The 18,425-nt window shown below is 55.6% G+C and overlaps 1 protein-coding gene across 3 annotated transcripts in view; it reads left to right on the forward strand.

Annotated features, from left to right (window-relative positions):
- The window catches only part of CNTFR (ciliary neurotrophic factor receptor), a 185,579-nt gene extending 167,369 nt beyond the window's left edge, over window positions 1-18,210 (forward strand). For 2 of the 3 annotated variants that reach the window (XM_029061230.2, XM_029061228.2), the window contains exons 8-10: window positions 11,398-11,578; window positions 16,706-16,844; window positions 17,230-18,210. In XM_029061230.2, the coding sequence (XP_028917063.1) occupies window positions 11,398-11,578; window positions 16,706-16,844; window position 17,230 (321 nt within the window). In that variant the 3' untranslated portion in view covers window positions 17,231-18,210. Of the gene's footprint in view, window positions 1-11,397; window positions 11,579-16,705; window positions 16,845-17,064 lie in introns of all 3 variants that reach the window. The other variant, XM_039911477.1, reaches the window with a different exon arrangement.
- The last annotated feature ends 215 nt before the right edge of the window (window positions 18,211-18,425 follow it).

An 18,425-nucleotide genomic window follows, 5' to 3' on the forward strand; every position in this document is an offset into this window, starting at 1 on the left:
GAGAGGAGGCCCGTTGGATCCTGCCGTTTCCTCAGGGTCATCCTTGCTGGAGAACGTTTCCAGGGCCGGGGCGATCTCCAGGCCCGGTGAGCGGGGCCGTGCCCGGAGTCGGACCTCAGGGCTGGACAGCCGCCCTTGCCAGTCATGGACGCCCTGTCCCTCCCGAGGACTCCAAGGAGGCAGGAGGAGAGGCCCCGGCCCAGCACCCCCTCCTCTTTCCGGCCCAGAGCCCACCAGCCCGGCCCCGCCAGGCTGGTCCCGGCTCGGCCTGTCCGGTCCCGACCCGGCCCGTCCTGTCCTGCCTGGGCCCGGGCCCGGCGCGGGTGCGGATGCCGGATTGGTCACGGGCCCCGGGGCCTGCTCCGCCTGCCAGTTCAGGCTGGACCCTGGCCAGGCCTCCCCAAGCGGGGCGGGCCCCGCCTTCCCTCCGCCGCTCCGGAGTCTCGGCCTGGGGGCTCCCGGAGAGGTGGGGTAACTCAGAGACCCTCCTCACCCCCCAAACAGCCAGCCCACCTTCACCCCACCTCTGAGAGGCCACCCTCCCCACCCCCTACCACCAGTGCACCCTTCCCCATCCCCCCAAAACCGAATCCTGTTCCTTTTGGTACCCCCGCTCCCTCCTCTGGAGACGGGAGCCTGTGGGCTGTATGGCCCGGGTGATCCCTCCTCTGCGGCCACCTGGAACACGAGGCTAGTGCCGAACTGGATCGGGGAGGCGGGGGAAGGGCCCGCTGGAATAAGAAAGAGGTCGAGAAACACCAGAGAGCCGGGAGTTTGGAGTGAGAACAGAGTTGGGGAAACAAAGACTCAGAGGGAGGGAGAGACGGAAGAAGGGAGAGAGGCAAGGGCAGGAAAGGCCTACAGCCCCCCTCCCTCTGCACTCCTCCTCCCCTTCACCTGCAGACGTGGGTGGGGAGAGGGGCAGCCCTGGCCTGTGAAGGGAAGATACCTCATTTCAGTTACTTGGCCAGAGGCCCTGCTTTATGCTGATACCGAATCAATCGGTGGTACTTCCGGAGCACTTTCTGTGTTCAGAGCATCGTACCAGCATTTGGGAGAGGAAGCTACAAGAGAATCGGTAGACGTGTTCCCCGCCTTCAGGGATCTTACAGTCTAGCTCAGGAGACAGGTACTATAATACGTGACGGGCAAGAGAAGCAATTGATAAAGATATGGACATGGTTACTGCGTGGTGGTGGGCAGCGGTGATTATACAAGAGCTTGAGTGACCCAGAAGTGCTACAGTGTCAGGGTTGTGGGGCGGTGTGAGGGTCCTGCTTGTGGCTGGAGTTGGTGCGATGACAGACTGGGATGTCCGGGAACGCTGGTGGTGGGGAAGCAGGGGGAGGGTAAGATGGGGTTCAACGGGGGCCACCACTCCTCTTAGCTATCACTTCCGCTCTCTCCATCCCCCTCTTTTGTCCTCCCTCCCCCTCTGCCCCTCCCCACGCCTCTGCTCTCAGACCTTGGAAGGATGGGGGGGGGGGGGCGCTCAGGCCAACGAATGGCATCTCTTCCCTTCCAATCCTAATTCAAGGGGGAGATGGCCCCTTCACTTTGCCCAGAGTTGGTGTCTTGAACCCCGAGTGGGGCTCTTGGCCTGGTCGAGCCTCCCGAAGCTTGGCCCCTTGGTCTGCTGGCCCACTGGTCTGTAGTTCTGCTGGTCTGCCGGTCTACAGGTCTGATGGTCCGCCAGTCTGCTGGCCTGCTGGCCCTCTGATCTGCTGGTCTCCCGGTTTAGTGGCCCCCGGGTTTGCTGGCACACTGGTCCTGGTCCATTGGTCAGCTAGTCTGCTGGCCCACTGGTTTACTGGTCTGCTGGTCCGTTGGTCTACCGACCCGCTGGAGTGGGTCTTCTCGGATTTGCCTCCTGCACCCAGGATCCCAACAGAGAGCATGGGACGCAGCGGGGAGAAGGGAAGGGGGGCGGAGGCAGGTCCGGCCGTCACTTGGCCTGAGAGGATGAAGGGGAGTCAGGGTCGGGAAACCCCCTTTCCAGGGAAGCGGGATGACGTGCAGTCTGCCGTCGTGGGGCCAAGTTGGGGAGAACTCCTGTCCTCCCAGAAGCCCGTGCCCTGGCTCAGTCCGGCCTGAGAGCTGATGGCAGGGGGCGGGGGGCTCGCTCCATATCCGAAAGCCTTTGCGACTTTCCCAGAACTCATTCCCTGCACCTTCTCCTCCTTTTGCCCTCATCTCATCATCTTCCTGCCCCTCGTTCCCCCATCTCCTCATCCTACCGCCTCCTTCCCATTTCTCGTGCCCCGCCCCTCATCCCCCTGCCTCTCAGCCCCCTTGGCCGTCGCCCCCTCTCCTCCTCAAGTTCCTCATTCCTCTCCCCACCCCTCATCCCCCAGTCCTTAATCACCACGCCCCTCACCTTCACCCTCCCGCCCTTCACCCCCCGCCCCCCAATTCCTCATCCCCAAGCCTCTGATCTCCCCCACCTGTCACCGTACCCCCATCTATATGAGTGGCACTACAAAAGTTTTCCATCTGGGGGAGAAACAAGCTCCCACTCCCCTGGGGGGCCCGGGCAGGAAGTGGGCAGGGTGGGAGGGGCCCCTCCTGTCCCGATTGGGGGTCTCTCCTTCCTACTTTCATTCCATCATATTTATTGAGCGCTCACGGTGTGCAGAACACTGTTCTAAGGGCTTGGGACAGTGCAGTACCACAGTAAACAGACCTTCCCTACCCACAACTACCCTTCTGTGTTGGGGGTCCATGGGGGTCTGGGCCTGGGGGTGACCCCAGGGTAGCTGGTTCAGGAGAGCGGAGAGGGGCTGGTCCAGGGGATCTGTGGCCCGCGTTCAAGGGGAACCTTATCTTTCCTGACATAGTGGATAAAGCCCGGGCCTGGGAGTCCGAAGGTCATGGGTTCTAATCTCGGTTCTGCCATTTGTCTGCCATGTGGTCTTGGACAAGACACCTAACCTCTCTGGGCCTCAGTGACCTCACCTATAAAATGGGGATTGAGAGTGTGTGCCCCATGTGGGGCGGGGACTGTGTCCAACCTGATTTCTTGTATACACCCCAGCGCTTAGTACAGCGCCTGGCACACAGTCAGCACTTAACAAATACCATTATTATTATTATTATTGTTCTTCTTATTATTTCTGCCACCCGTCGCTCAGCTGGAGGCCAAGGGGAGGCCCGCCCGGAGAGACCCCGGAGCGGGCTGGTGGGGAGGGGGTCCGGGGTTCTCTGGGGCTGGCCGCAGTCCCCTTCACCCTCTGCTCTGGGCTGGAGGTCTGAAGGAAGAACGAGACCCAAATCCAAGTTTCTCCCCCCGCCCTCCCCACCATTTAACGAGCTCTTTTATAACCATCCCTGCGGCACGTTAATGAGGAAGCAAGTGAACGCGAAAGAAAGCAGAGGTCCAGGCCCGTGGATTCCTCTGCCTGGGGTCAGGCGGGGAAGAAATCCCCCCTTACACCCCCATCCCACCGTAAACACCGGCTCAGCCCGCGCCCCCTTCCAGAGCCCCGCAGACTAATCGCGGGAAACCAAAGCCCCCGGGATGTGAGTCCCCTCATGGGCAGCCTCCCCCAGACCAGGGATCAACGCTCATAAAATTATCAGGCAATAAATCGGGTGGGGGAGGAGGGAAGCAGGGATGGGAAGTATGTTGGGGGGTTGGGGGGGCTGAGGGTGACGTGGGGATGGGAATTGCTTCCCTGGGAGGGGAGAAGCAGGGACCGATGGGATGGGGTTTTGAGGGGGGAGAGGGGAGAGTGGTTCCTGGGAAGGGAGAATCAGGCATGGAGGGGATGGGATGAGGGGGAGTCTCCTGGGAGGTGGGAGGAGAGAAGCAGGGATGCTTGGTATAGTGGAAGGAAGAGTTTCCTGGAAGGGGAGAAGCAGGATCGAATGGGTGTGTGGAGGGGTATTTTCTGGAAGAGGGGAAGGTATGCTTGATGAGAGGAGGGTGAGGCAGCTAAGTCCACAGAAAACTTTGTGACACTGTGGGCAGTGGAGCCCTGGGGTGTCTCTGCCCAGGGGGCATTGGGGGAATGTTAATCCCCCAAACGCCCCTGCCCCCTACCTGGATGGCCTGAAGACAGCTTGCCCCTCCTCACCCCAGCCTGGAGCTGGGTAGCTGGGGGAGGGAGAGACGGGGGAGGAAGAAGACCTGCAGGATTCCTCCTCCCGGTGGAACACAGGAGAGGTGGGGCCGCTAAGGGGCAGTTTCCTGTCCAAGGTCAAACAGCAGGGTAGGGCCCAACAGGGCCAGATGGGCCAGGGCAGAGCAGGACAGGGCAGGTAGAGCAGAGCGAGGCAGGGTGGAGCAGGGCAGGGCAGGATGGGCAGGCTAGATGTCCTGCAGCCAGGCCCAGAGGTGGCATGGCAGGCCAGCCTGGCCGGAGGCCCTGTGTGAAGAAGTCACTGGGATGTAACTAGGAGGGTCCAGACCAGAGAACAGAGGTATTTTCTAGAACAGAGGTATTTTCTAGTAGGTCCTGGCCGGTCTCTTATGGTACCAGGTATTTTGCAGCCTCCAAAAAGGGAAACTGAGGCCCACAATCACTCGCTAAATGGGGATCCCCCGGGTTATATCTCCTTTCTGCCCAGCAGGGTTTTCTTAATAATAATGATGGCATTTGTTGAGCGCTTACTATTTGCAAAGCACCGTTCTAAGCGCTGGGAAGGATACAAGGTGATCAGGTTGTCCCACGTGAGGCTCACAGTCTTAACCCCCATTTTACAGATGGGGTAACTGAGGCCCAGAGAAGTGAAGTGACTTGCCCAAAGTCACACAGCTGACAAGTGGCCGAGCCGGGATTTGAACCCATGACCTTTGACTCCCAAGCCCGGGCTCTTTCCGCTGAGCCATGCTGTTTCTCTTAAGCAGCTTCTCTTGTGTGAATAAGAACCAGGCAACTTCACAAGGAGGTTCCTGAGCCCCTTTAAGACCGAGGATTAAATGGGGAGCTTGATGGTGGAGGGACGTAGAAAGAAGGAGATTGTCTCTCTCTCTCTCTCTCTTTGTCTCTCTGTGTCTGTTCTCATCTCCTCACCACTTGAGACCCTGCTGCTCAGATCTTAGGGCAGACCTGATAAAGATGGTGGTGGTGATAATACTAGAAGGAGGAAGGGAAGAAGGCCTTGGGAGCTGACACTGGAGGAGGCCTGCTTGTCCACCATTCCATTTGTCCATCTATCCAAATCTCCATCTGTTTAAATATCGATCCAACCACTCAATCATCCGTTCATCAATCTGTCTGTGCATCCGTCCTTTCATCTGTCCAACGATCCGTCCCTCCAAACATCTATGTGTCTATCTGTCCATTTGTCCATCCACCTATCCATCCATCCATCCATCCATCCATCCATCCATCCATCCATCCATCCATCCATCCATCCATCTCTCCGTCCATCCATCCACCCTTCAATCCTGCAGCACTGTGCGGGCGGCAGAGGTGTTGCAGAATGGAACACAGAACCGCTGTGGCCGCGGGGGTTGGGGTGGAGGGAGGCGGTGGTGGGAAACACATTCTCATCTGGACGGCAGAGAGACAGAGAGACATCTGACTCTTTCCCCTTCAAACACACGCTCCCTCCCCCGCCCCCGCCCCTTGCTTGGGCTGCTGGGGGAGGGATTTAGTTCCCTTTCAAGGCCATCTGGCCTTCAGACTTCCCCGATCAGCCTGCCGCTCTGGGGTTCATGCTACCTGCCAGGAGAGGCTTATTGAGTGCAGGAACGGGGAGTGTCTGCTCCCCCTCTCCTGCTCACTCTGCTCCCCCTTTCCAAAATGCAGCCTCACTGACCCCCAGTGGCAGGGAGGGCCGGCAGGAGCTGGGCCTGAGGGGAGGTGGGGCTGACAGGATGGCTTGGAGGACTCTAGCAGAGGAGATTCCCATATCCTACTTTATCCGAGAAGGGCCGGAGCTCATGGGGTGGGATGATTCTCACCACGCTCGATCTCTCCACTTCCCGCCACAGAGCTCACCCTGGTCTTTCCATTCCCGGCTACCGGATGGAAGCCTGAGGATGGGATGGACTGGAGGTTGGGGAAGGGGGAATGAATCCGGGTGAGCGGGTGCTGGTGGCCCCAGAAGTCCAGCAGTCCCAAGTCCCAGGCCTGTCCCCACCCCGTCCCTAAATCGCAGGCATCAGGAAAAGGAGTTGACTGGAGTTGGCCACGGGGGGCCCCAAAACATGGTGAGTGTTGTGGGTAGGGAGCGTGTCAACCAACTCTGATAGGTTGTACCTTCCCAAGAGCTTAGTACAGTGCTCTGCACACAGTATGCGCTCAACAAATATGATTGATTGATTGATTGAGTGAGTGAGTAAATGACTTAGTGTCCACCCTGAGCTCAAGGAGGTGGAGGCGGAGGGTGGCAGGGGGCCCCGGCCAAGGCCAAGAGCAGGCAGAGTACCTGGAGCTGTTTTTCACTGAACCGCCAGGCAGAGACCCAGCCCTGTCCAGGCAGGGTCCCGGGGGAGGCAGATCCTACCCTCGCCCCCCCACCGCCCCCACTGCTTCTAGTCATGCTCCTTCCCTGCCCATCTGCCTGGGCCTGGTTCTGCGATTGCTGTAGGAGGGATGGAGGTCAGGAGCAGGGAGACCTGGGGGCAGGAGGCCACGGGAGGCCTGAAGAGGTCTTTGTCCCTGAGACCTCCCAGCTCTGGGACCTTCTCCGCCTTGAAGAAGAAGGGCAGGATGATGGGCAGCACATTGCTCATCTCTGGCGTATTTCATCCTGGAATATTCATTCTTTCTCCCTATCTGGACATGGATCTTCCCCTGGCTCCCACTGTCCATAAAGATTCTATCACCCCATCAGAATTAAGTTTCTGTGCTTCTCTTGCAATTTCCTAGAGGGCTTAGTACTCAGTAGCACTCAGTAAGGGCTCAACGAACCTCATTACTCTCAGCAGTCAATCAACAGTATTTCTTGAGCACCCATTCTGTGCGGAGCACCGTACTAAGCATTTGAGAGATTACAATAGAATTAGTAGGTATGTTTCCTGCCCTCAAGGAGCTTACAATCTAGCCAGGGGGATAGACATTAAAATAAAGTAGACAAGGAACAATAGAATATAAAGATCTAGCTATCTATTTACCTCTGTGCTCTATTGTTTTATACTCCATGTATGTAATATATGTAATATATATATGTATACTCCATGTATGTAATGTATATATGTAATATACATACATACATATATATGAGAGAGAGAGAGAGGGAGAGGGATGTGCTGTGGGGAGGTGAGAGTGTGCAAGTGTTGGGAGGTGCAGAAGTGCTGAAATGATAGTAGAGGAGGTCATAGGGTGGGGAGATGAGAAATGAATCAGGGAAAACCTCCCGGAGGAGATGTGATTTCAGAAGGGCTTTGAAGACGGGAAGAGCGGTGTTCTGATGGGTGTGAAGGAGAAGAGAGGTCCAGGTAGGAGCGAGGATGTGAGCAAGTGGTCAGCAGCAGGGGAGATGAGAAAGAGGCCCAGTGAGTAGGTTGGCTTGAGAGGCTAAGAGATTCCCTTTTCCCACTACACCCCAGTTCTCATGCTTCATTCAATCAATTAATTTGTTCAGTTGGATTTATTGAGTACTTACCATTTGCAGAGCACTGTACTAAGCATTTGGGAGAGTACAATATAGCAGTATAACAATACACAATAGACCAGAATTGGTAGATATGTTCCCTGCCCACAAGGAGCTCACAGACTAGATGGGGAGGTGGACATTAAAATAAATTAGGGTTATGTAGATAAATGTTGTGGGCTTGAGGGTGGGGTGAAAAATACAAGATGCAAATCTAAGTATGAGGGAACCTAGAAGGGAGAGGGAATAGGGGAAGTGAAGGCTTAGTCAAGGAAGGTCTCTTGGAGTGAGTGGTGGTATGTCGGATACTCTCCCAAGCACTAAGCACAGTGCTCTACACATAGTAACTACTTAATAAATCCCATTGATATGAAGGGGGAGGGTGTTCCAGAACAGAGTCAGGACATGCACAGGAGGTCAGCGGTGAGATAGCCGAGATAGAGGTACGGTGAGTAAGTTGATATTAAAGGAGCGAAGTGATTATGCTTTGGTGTGAGCTCTCAAGGGTGTAAGCTGGTGTGTAGGGGGAAAAGAGAGTGGATAAGAAGGAGGGAGTCAGCTGATTCCTTTAAAGCCAAAGGTCAGGAGTTTCTACTTGATGCTGGCGGCGGGGGGGAGGAGGGGGAGAGATGGGAAGCCATTGGAGATTTTTAAGGAGTGGGGAGATGTGTGCAGAACATCCCCTTCCTCTCCATTCAAAATGCTTCCCTTCCACTCAAGATATTAATCGTATACCATCCTGACTACTGCATCTTAATCCCCATGTAATAGATGAGGCAACTGAGGCACAGAGAAGTGAAGTGACTTGCTCAAGGCCATATAGCAGACTGGTGGAGGAGCCGGGATTAGAACCCATAACCTTTGGACTCCCAGGCCGCACTCCATCCACTACGCCATGCTGCCATGTTGCTTCCCCTCACTTGTCTGCTGTTTAACCGTGGGCAAGTCACTTCACTTCTCTGTGCCTCGGTTACCTCATCTGTAAAATAGGGATTGAGACTCGGAGCCCCACATGGGACAAGGACTGTGTCCAACCCAATTTGCTTGCATCCACCCCGGCTCTTGGTACAGCGCCTGGCAGATAGTAAGCGCTTAACAAATACCAACATTATTTCCCCCTATACCAGCAGCAGAGCCTAGAGGGTGATGGGGTAAGCTGGGAAAAGGGAGCGGAACAAGGGAGGGATGTAAAGGAGCGATGGGGAAAGGGGAGGGATTTCCAGGGTTTGGTTGGGAAGACAGGGTTCGTCTGACCCTGCCACTGCAGTGCTGGGACACCCTGGGTGGGACACTTGACCTGTCTGAGGCTCTGTTTCTTTAAACTGAAGAGAGTTGTGCACCACCCTCCCCAACCCCAGGGCTACAGGGAAGAGAAGGGAGACACAGTCAAGTTCTCCATTAACTGCTCGCAGAGCGTTAATCACACAAGTCAATGGATGAGACAAATTGGGAGAAACAAATTCAATCAGTCAGTAGTATTTATTGAGCACTTACTGTGTACAGAGCACTGTACTAAATGCTTGGGAGCGTACGATAAAACAGAATTAGTAGACATGTTCCCTGCTCACAAGGAACTCACAGTCTAGAGGGAAGACAGACATTAAAATAAATTATGGATATGTGCATAAGTGCTGTGGGGCAGAGGGTGTGTTGAATAGCAAATACTTAAAGGTACAGATCTAAGTGCAGAAGCAATGCAGAAGAGAGTGGTAATAAGGGAAATAAAGACTTAATCAGGGAAGACCTCTTGGAGGAGGAAACTGGAACCCTAAGCCAGTGCAGCCTGTTGGGGGGCCAGTGGTGAGGGTCCCCTTTAAGACCAAGGGACAACAAGCTTAGAACTGGGAGAATTTAGGAATCTGCTAGGTTTATGCCATCCATAGTCAATGAGCATTAACTCTTCTAGATGTGACCATGCATGCTTTCAGGAGGAGAAGCAGCACAGCTCAGTGGAAAAAACACAGGCCTGGGCCTCACAGGACCTGAGTTCTAATCTCAGAGCAGACACTTACCCACTGACAGGCCACTTAACAACTCTGTGCCTCTGCGCATCTCTAAAATGGGGATTTAATAGCTGTTCTCCCTCTCCCTTGGGCTGTGAGCCCCATATGGGGCAGGGACTGTGTCCACCCTGATTATCTTGTATCCACCTCAGTACTTAGTACAGTGCCAGACACATAGTAAATGTTTAACAGATACCACAGTTCTTATTAGGTGTTGGGGGAAGGTGGGGGCAGAAAGTCCAGATGTAATGATTACGATGATGATGATAATCATCATGATGATGATGATGATGATGATGATGTCTTCCTGAAAGCTTGAGAAAGGCCAGGTCTGAGGATTTTCTAATCCTGTCTGGCCTGCAGCTGACTTCTCCAACTCTGAGCTGGAGAACCCATGCTAGGCAACCGCAGAGTGGGGGAAGGACGAATTGTTTCCACTTCCCAATAGATCAGCCAGCATCTACTACGCTAGCCTCTCTGACCTCCAGAGTCAAATGGGAAAACTCTTTTGCGCCACCAAAGAGGCCAACGTCCTAATCAATAGTATTTATTGAACGCTTACCGGGTGCGGGGCACTGTACTAAGCGTGTAGGAGAGTATAATATAACAGAATTGGTAGGCATGTCCCTGCCCTTAGTCTAGCTTCACACCCTAAGACCGAAGGGGCTCCTCACCTTCCGGATTCTCTGGAAGGGGAGGGATGGGGATTTTGCCCAAGGGTAGAGGGGCATAAATGCTGTGGGGCTGGGGTGAGGATCAAAGTGCTCAGAGAATACTGACCCGAGTGCCTAGGTAATGCAGAGGGGAGGTGAGATAGATAAGGGAAGTCTGGGATAAATAAGGTTGGCCCGATGTCTGGATGTCTGCCAGCAGTGCTCAATCCTTAAATCAATCAGTGGTATTTTTTGAACGGTTGCAGCAGATCATTGTACCAAGTGCTTGGGTGGGTACAATACAATAGAGTTGGCAGTCATGATCCCAGCCCACAAGAAATTTACAGTCTAGAGAGAGAGGTAGACATTGAAATAAACTCCAGTTGGGAGAAGTGGAAAAGCATAAGGATATGTAATTAAGTGCCACGGGAATGGGGAGAGGATCAAAGTGCTTGGGGGGGCAGATGAGAGTGCATAGATGACACAGAAGTATGGGCAAATAAGGAAAGTGGGGGCTTAATAGAGGAAGGCCTCTTGGAGGAGATGTGGGTTTGGAGGAGGGGTTTGAAGGTGAGAAAACTGAAGGTGAGAAAAATGGCTATCTGTTGTATACGGAGGGTGAGGCAGTTCCAGGCCAGAGGGATGACGTGAGCAAGGGGTCAGTAACGAGGTAGATGGGATTGAGGTATAGCAAGGACATCGGCGTTAGGGGATTAAAGCAACTACAGCGCTGAGTTGTAGTCGGAAATCAGCGAGGTAAAATGGGTGGGGGTGAGCTGATTGAGGGCCTCAGAGCAATTGTACGACATTTCTCTTTGATGTGGAGGTGGCAGGGAAACATGGCACAAGCACAAGAGTATGTTGTCAAGCACGTTGCCAAGGTGGTCCAGGGTGGCGAGTTGGTGGCATGAGATTGACCGAGAAGAGGGAAGCGAGGGGATGAGGATGGAGGGCAGACCGGGGCGGGGAGGGCTGTAAGATGTGTCTCACTGATGATAAGGGAGCTGGGAAGGAGGAGTCGGACCCAGTCGGGGAGGTGACAGGGTCTCTAGTGATATGGTGGAGGAGGGGGTCAGTAGTCCGGGGCGATGGGTTGAGGGGAGGGTGTCTGAAACCACCCCCCTTTCCTGGAGATCCGCTCCCCGATCTGTCCCCCGGCCCCTGCCAATGCTACTCCTCCCCTTCCCCGGGCCCAGGTGGAGTTGTCGGACAGGACGAGCCACACCATCACGGATGCCTTCGCGGGGAAAGAATACATCATCCAGGTGGCGTCCAAGGAGAACGACATCGGCACGTGGAGCGACTGGAGTGTGGCGGCCCACGCCACCCCCTGGACCGAGGAACCTCAGCCCCGCACCACTGAGGCTCAGGTCACAGGTGAGGCCGCGCCTGGACACACACACTGCTCCTGACCCTGGCTCCCAATCCCGGCCTCTGATGCCGACCTCTGACCAGAGACATGGACCTGGGTGCTGATCTTCCCGGTACTGACCTTGTCCTCTGACCGTGGAACCTGTGTCCAGCCGCTGACCCTGACTATTGACGGTGACTTAGACACTGACCCGCTTACTGACTGACTTTTGTCCCAGGGACCTGTCCCCAGCCCCTAACCCTGACCTCTGACTTGGTGCTGAACCTCAAGCACTGACATTGATCTTTGACCCCGTGGTCTGTCCACAGCCTCTGGCCTCTGATTTCGGGCATCGACTTAGGTACTGACCTTCTGAGTACTGACCTCGACCTCTGACCCAGGGACCTCCCCCAGCTACTGACCACTGCTGCTGGGGATTGGCCAGTGGACACTGGATAATAATCCTCAAACTCTGCTCCCTGGATTGTTTCTGGATGCTCCCTCCTTGGCTGGGAGATTCCCCTCCCCAACCTGGCCCCACCTAACCCAGCCCCTCCACCCAATGTCCTCTCTACTGAGACCAGGTTTCTGCTAAAGGTCCAGTCCACCCTCCCAGATCCCTACATCCCACTCTGCCTTTCCTCCACCTCTCCTTTTTCCTCTCGGAGTGACCCCACTCAGCCCCAGTGGCACCTTCCTCCTCTGCCACTGCTCATGAACGCCTGCTGCCCGTCTTTTTGTCTGATCAACCCTTCAGGGGCCTCCCAACTCTATCCCTTTTTTCAAAGGTATTTGCTAAGTGCTTATTGTGGGTCAGGCACTGTACTAAGATACAGTGTACAGAGTTAGGTTGGACACAGTCCGTGTCCCACACTGGGCTCACAATCTTAATCCCCATTTTACAGATGAGGTAACAGAGTCACAGAGTAGTTAAGTGACTTACCCAGCGTCGCACAGTGGACAAGTGGTGGAGTTGGGTTTAGAATTTCTGACTCCCGTGCTCATGCTTTTTCCACTAGGCCACGTTGCTCCCCTCCCCCCCGCCACTCCTCTCTGGCCAGTATCTGTGTCCATTTGATTATCTCTATCGTGAATTGAGCTCCCTCACTAATCTGATTATCTCTTATTTACCCACTGAATCTAACTTGTCTGCCTCTGCCTAACTAGCTAATCTGCAGCATCTCTCTCTCTAATCACTTTAGCTCTTTATCTCTGAGTCTACTCACCTGTGGATGCATCATTTCTTACTCCATCCCTCCTCCATCTGTCTAGCGCATCTATCTACTCTCTCCCTTTCTCTCTGTCTTTCCCAGCCTGTGTAGCGGTGTGACTATCCTATAAGCTTTTCTCCAGCTATGCTTTCTCCTCAAACTCTCCCTCACCTTGACTTTTCCCTTAACCCCGACCCCCAACCCCCGGACCCTGTTGCCTGGACAGAGTTTGGATGGTGGGGCCGGGGCCGGGGCGGAGGCAAAAGTATTCCTGGGCTCCCTGCAAGAGCCACCTCGGTTGGGGAATGATCTCCGGGAGGGGTGAAGCATTGACCGCCCACCTGGGCCGGAGGCCGGAGACCCCAGTGTTCTCCCGGCACATTCCGGAGCAGGACCATGGGAAATGGGAGGAGCTGGGGGCTAGTTGCTGGTGCTGCTGGGATCTGAACCTCAGGGATGGGCTGGGGAAACCGGACCAGGGAGCATAAGGAGGGCAGGTGAGGGGACGGTCATTCCCCATCAGCCTCTCGGGGTTGGCCCTGCACCCCATATTCCACACGGGAGTTCTGGCTCCTTACCACCCCCTTCTTCTTCAAGCCCCGGCCCTGTGAACTTTTGAGGCCCTTGGACTGCCAGCTCTCTATTTCTGGGGCCCAACAGAGCCCCAACAGCTGTGAGGGCAGAGCCCAGGAGGGATTCCCAGGGGAACGGGGGCAACTGACCTGTATGCAAGTGCGTGTTCATGATCTGCATGTGGCAGCGTGCATGTGGGTGTGTGCATGTGGTATGTGTCTGTATAGGTATTTGCAAACAAATTCAGATCGTGCGTGTGCCCAGATTCCTGCATCTTAGACTGTCTGACCTGGGAAAGTCCCGAAGAAGTCATCCGGTCCAGTCCCCTGCTTCCATGCTAAACCACCTAGGGCAGACTAGCATCTGTTCTGTTCTTAGAGGACTTCCAGGAATAGAGATTCCACACCCTCCCTCAGGTGGCCGGTCCAATGCTGTATCCCTCGGACAGTCAGGAAGTTCCTCCTTGTGTCCAGCCCAAGTCTCTCTGGTTTTAATTTTAATCCACTTCCTCCTGTTCGGCCCTCAGTGGACACAGAGAACAGCTGGTCAACATCTTCCCCATAAACGTCCTTCTGAATCTTGGAGACTGTGACTAAGTTCCCGGCAGCTTTCTTTTTTGCGGGCTGGAATTCCCCCCAACTCCCAGCCTCCAACCCCCCACCCATCCTAATTCCTTTACCTTTTTCTGCTAGGACTTGTTCACCTTCTTTTTTGTGCCCACGTAAGCTCACATTTGCGGGTCGGTTTGGGCAAGTTCCTGAAGATATGGAAGTGCATATATGTACCTGAACTTACACATCCCTATTATTGTGTGTGCATGCACGTGTGTATACAGTTGTGTGTGTTCATGTTTATGTGCTGGGGGGGGAGGGGGTGTATGGTGTGTGTGCGCGTGCGCAGAGGCAGCTGGGAAGAGGACAGGAAAAGGATGTGGGGAGGGGTCTGCCCTCCTCTGGAGTGTCTGCTGCTCTGGTTCCCACAGTAACCAGGAAACCCACTGGCTGCCTGTCCTGACCTCCTATGTTCCCCAGCCCCAGCAGATAAACACTGTCAAGTCCTATAAACAGGCTGCGGCCCGTGTAAACACAGGGCCCGGGGCTAAGGGGAGCAGGCAGCTCTCCCATCGCTTGTTATTCTAGCGAGAGTAGTGGAGAAGGACCTGGCCTGGCAGGCACGTGGTGAGAAGACCCCCGCCCCCCACCCCGGCCTCCAGGGCATCCAGCCCAAAGCCCCCCAGTCCAGAGGTCCCTCCTCAACTCCTGCATGGAGCAGCCATCCTCCCAGGGGCTGCCGAGAGCCAGGGTGTTGGAAAAACAGGCTGGTGTCACCCAGCACGGATAAGGGGTTATAGGGGCCGTATCTCCATCGGGAGGTGGTGGAGGGAATCCCACCAGAGTCCACAGGACTGGAACGGGGGCACTGATCCACAAGCGTCCAAGACATATACGCTTTAGATTATAAGTCCCTGTGGGCAGGAATGTGTGTTTATTGTTGTATGGTACTCTCCCAAGTGCTTAGTACGGTGCTCTGCACACAGTAAGTGCTCAGTAAATACGATTGAATACTACTGAATGAAAGAATGAATGACAGAGCTAGGCACAAGTGGAATGATGGTGGAGATGGGGTGTTGAAAGCGGTCATGGCTGTGGTGGTGATATGAAGCTATGAGTAATCAGAGAGGTTTTGAAGATGATGGCAGGCCTTGTAATGTTGGTATTTGTTAAGCGCTTACTATGTGCCGAGCACTGTTCTAAGCGCTGGGGTAGACACAGGGGAATCAGGTTGTCCCACGTGGGGCTCACAGTCTTAATCCCCATTTTACAGATGAGGGAACTGAGGCACCGAGAAGTTAAGTGACTTGCCCAAAGTCACACAGCTGGCAAGTGGCAGAGCTGGGGTTCGAACCCATGACCTCTGACTCCAAAGCCCGTGCTCTTTCCAGTGAGCCACGCTGCTTCTCTAGGCCTTTTCTCCCTGTCTCCCCGACCCCTGCCTCAGCATTGAACCCTCTGACAGCCTGACCAACCATCAAGAGTCTAAGGCCATGGTCCACCCAGCCCAGGATTCTGGCAGTGGGATGATGTCCTCCTGGAGACCTTTTCTTTCCTTCCGCACCCCTAACTTTCCCTCCCGTAACCACTTGCTCAAGAACCTATCCAGAGTCTCTTGAACAGGTTGCTATTTCCCTCCTGCCCAACTCCCCGGGGAAAGGAGCCCGGCCCCAGGCCCGGATCTCCTACTCACTGAACCCTGCCCTCTGCCTGGAATTGGCAGCACCACCTGGCACTCTATACTCCTACAGCACTCCCTCCTCCCCTCTCCCCACTCTCTTCCGAGAGGAGGTTACTCATGTCTCCAGCTCAGGAGCACAAATCTCATCCTTGCCTCTGCCGTGAGGCTCCCGGAAAGACATGGGGTAGGGGTGAGGGGCCCCCTAGTACCCCGCTAGGAGCTGACTAGTCCCTAAGATCTCTGCCTTCAGCCCACTCTGGTGGAATCACCCAAAAGGAAGAAGGGCTCATTTGACAGAAAAGTGGGTTTGGGAGGAAACGGTAGCCCTTATTTTTGAGGCTTGGTCTAGGAAGTGGCCCACCCCAGATCAACATGGATAGGGGCCAGGAGGATATGGGGAAGGGAAGAGGGAGACCTGGAGCCATGGAGTCAGGGCCCCACCAGGTCTCCCCCTTGAGGTTTTTCCCTCTCCCTCTGACTGAGACTGAAATTGACCCTGCACCGGTTCTCCAGCCCAGCCAGGCAGAGGGGCAGGGAGGGGTGGGGGGGGACCAGAGTTTTACCCACCCTTGGCAGCCCCTTAACCCTGCCCATCCTCCCATTCACAAGGTCCATCCCTGCTGGCGGTGGAGTCCCAGGGAGATGAGTCCCATTGCACCTCAAAGTGAGCTCAAAACTCGAGATCAGAGGCTGAAGAGTGCCCCCGAAACTGCCCCCGCCCAACCCCGGAGTCCCTTTCCCATGGACGCCGCTTGGGGCTGGGGGCTGGGAAGGGGTGGGTGATAGCTCCCTGGAAGGATTTGAGGGGGGAAAGGGATGGAGAAGGGAAGGATTTGAGCGGGGAAGGGATGGAGAATGCAGATAGACTCCCTATGAGGAATAGGCCTTCTCTAGAGGCAGATGCACGAGGCCCGTCGACTACGTGCCAGCACCGTGCCAAGCCGGGCCTCGGCCCCGGGCCTCCGGGGAGAGAGGCCTGCCCCGGGGGGAACCCAGATGATGTGGGTTGGACCGGAAACCACCCCCAACCCTTCTCGATCACCCACCTGGCCGTGTGGGTTGGGATCGGGGTCGGGGGGGAAGGGGTTGAGAGCTATGGCTGCGCCCGGCCCCAACTTTCTCTCTGTCCCTCCCCAGAGACCACCACCACAACTATGACCTCTCTGGCTCCGCCTTCCCCCACCAAGATCTGCGACCCCGAGGTTGGCAACAGCGCGGGAGCCGTGTCGTGGACGGCCGGCGTGGTGCTGGCCGCATCCAGCCTCCTGTTTATTTAGTAAGTGTCTCCCCCGGGTACCCTTCCCCCCCCACCGAGGCCTGCCCTCCCCCATCATCTGAGGACTAAGGCCCCAGGACACACGGTAGGCCTGGGGAACACCTCGGCGGGAAGGGCCTTGTTCAAGGAACTTCCAGGCGGATGGAGGGTTCAGAGCAGGCAGGGTGCCAGGGAATCGGGAGGGGTGAGGCTAATGCCCTCCTTCTCTCCCCGCCCCTAGATTCCCCTTTTGCATTCCTGTGGAAGAAACGACAAGGAAAAGCAAAAATAAAAAAAAAAACAAACAAAAACAAGGAAAAGGAGCCGTAGGGAATCTATGTTTTTTTCTATTTTGCACGTGTTCCGGAGGACAATTTGCATTTCTCTTCACCGCTTCACTTTCCAGAGACAGAACTACGACCCCCTTCCTCCCCACCCCACCACCTCCCTTCCCCTTCGCGGGACCCCCAGGGCGCCAAGACCTCAGCTACCAACTGCTCCCATCGGAGGGGCTTCGGGCGGCGAAGGAGGGGACAGCGCAGCAGCTCCCCCGTCCCTCGCCCGCGGGCGCAGAGGAGACCACACAGCATCATCCGATGCCAAAACCCTAACGTGCTCTCGCCCATGTCCGGGTAGGGGGTGCGGCACCAGCTCTTAGGACCCCCTGACCCTCCTCCCCGCCCCGCCCCCCACGCAGGCCTTCCACCTCTCCACCCTCCTACCTCCCCCTGTGACCTCTCCAAACTCCCCCAGGCCTCCCACCTCCTCAGTCACCTTCCCGTCCCCCCACCTGCCTCCCGCTTTCCCACCCACGCCCACATACCCCACCAGAGGCTCTGAAGGTCTGACCTGGGGGTGCCGGGGGCTGGTCACGGGCCCTGGGGGCCAGGGGCTGGGTAGGACCCAGATGATCCAGGGAGAGTTGGAGAGGGGCAAACTGGCACTTAGCCATCCTCCCTGCCCTCACCCCGCCATGCCCCATCAGCGCCCAGGAGGAGGCACCGGAAGGGGTGGGCAGGAGTGTGGACAATCACCCTGCCCTGACCCCCACCTCTCCCCTCCTCCGATTTCATTCTGCTTCCCTAGCATCCTGGCCTCCAGGGGAGGAACCGCTACTTTGGTTGTTAGATTTGTCTTATTAGAAACCGTCCGTAATGGAACCGCAGAATCCCAGCAAGCCCTTCCCCGCCGCCCTGCCCACCCGGTCTCCCCACGGCCTCCCCGCCCCCCATTTTGTATGATGCCCCGCCCTGGCTCCCCCACAGTATTTATAACACCCTACGTCCTAGTAGTAGAGAAATGTTAACATTGCTGTATTTGAACTTTTTATAGATGTATATACAAACTGGAGAGAGATTGTTCATTAAACATGGCCATTTCATGACAAGCGGGGCTGGATGGAGTCGTCGATGGGCAAAGGGTCTCGGGGAGGTGGGGCTTGACCTGCCCAGAGGCAGGGGGATGAATCAGGTGACCTCAAGCCCTGAGGTTTCTGGGACAATTCACACACACACATACACACACAAGCACTCTCTCTCTCTCTCTCTGTCAGCCATACATTCACACTCGGCCACACCCACAAATAAATAGAGTAGCCCTACC

This window comes from Ornithorhynchus anatinus, chromosome 3 (assembly GCF_004115215.2).
Source record: "Ornithorhynchus anatinus isolate Pmale09 chromosome 3, mOrnAna1.pri.v4, whole genome shotgun sequence".
Taxonomy (NCBI): domain Eukaryota; kingdom Metazoa; phylum Chordata; class Mammalia; order Monotremata; family Ornithorhynchidae; genus Ornithorhynchus; species Ornithorhynchus anatinus.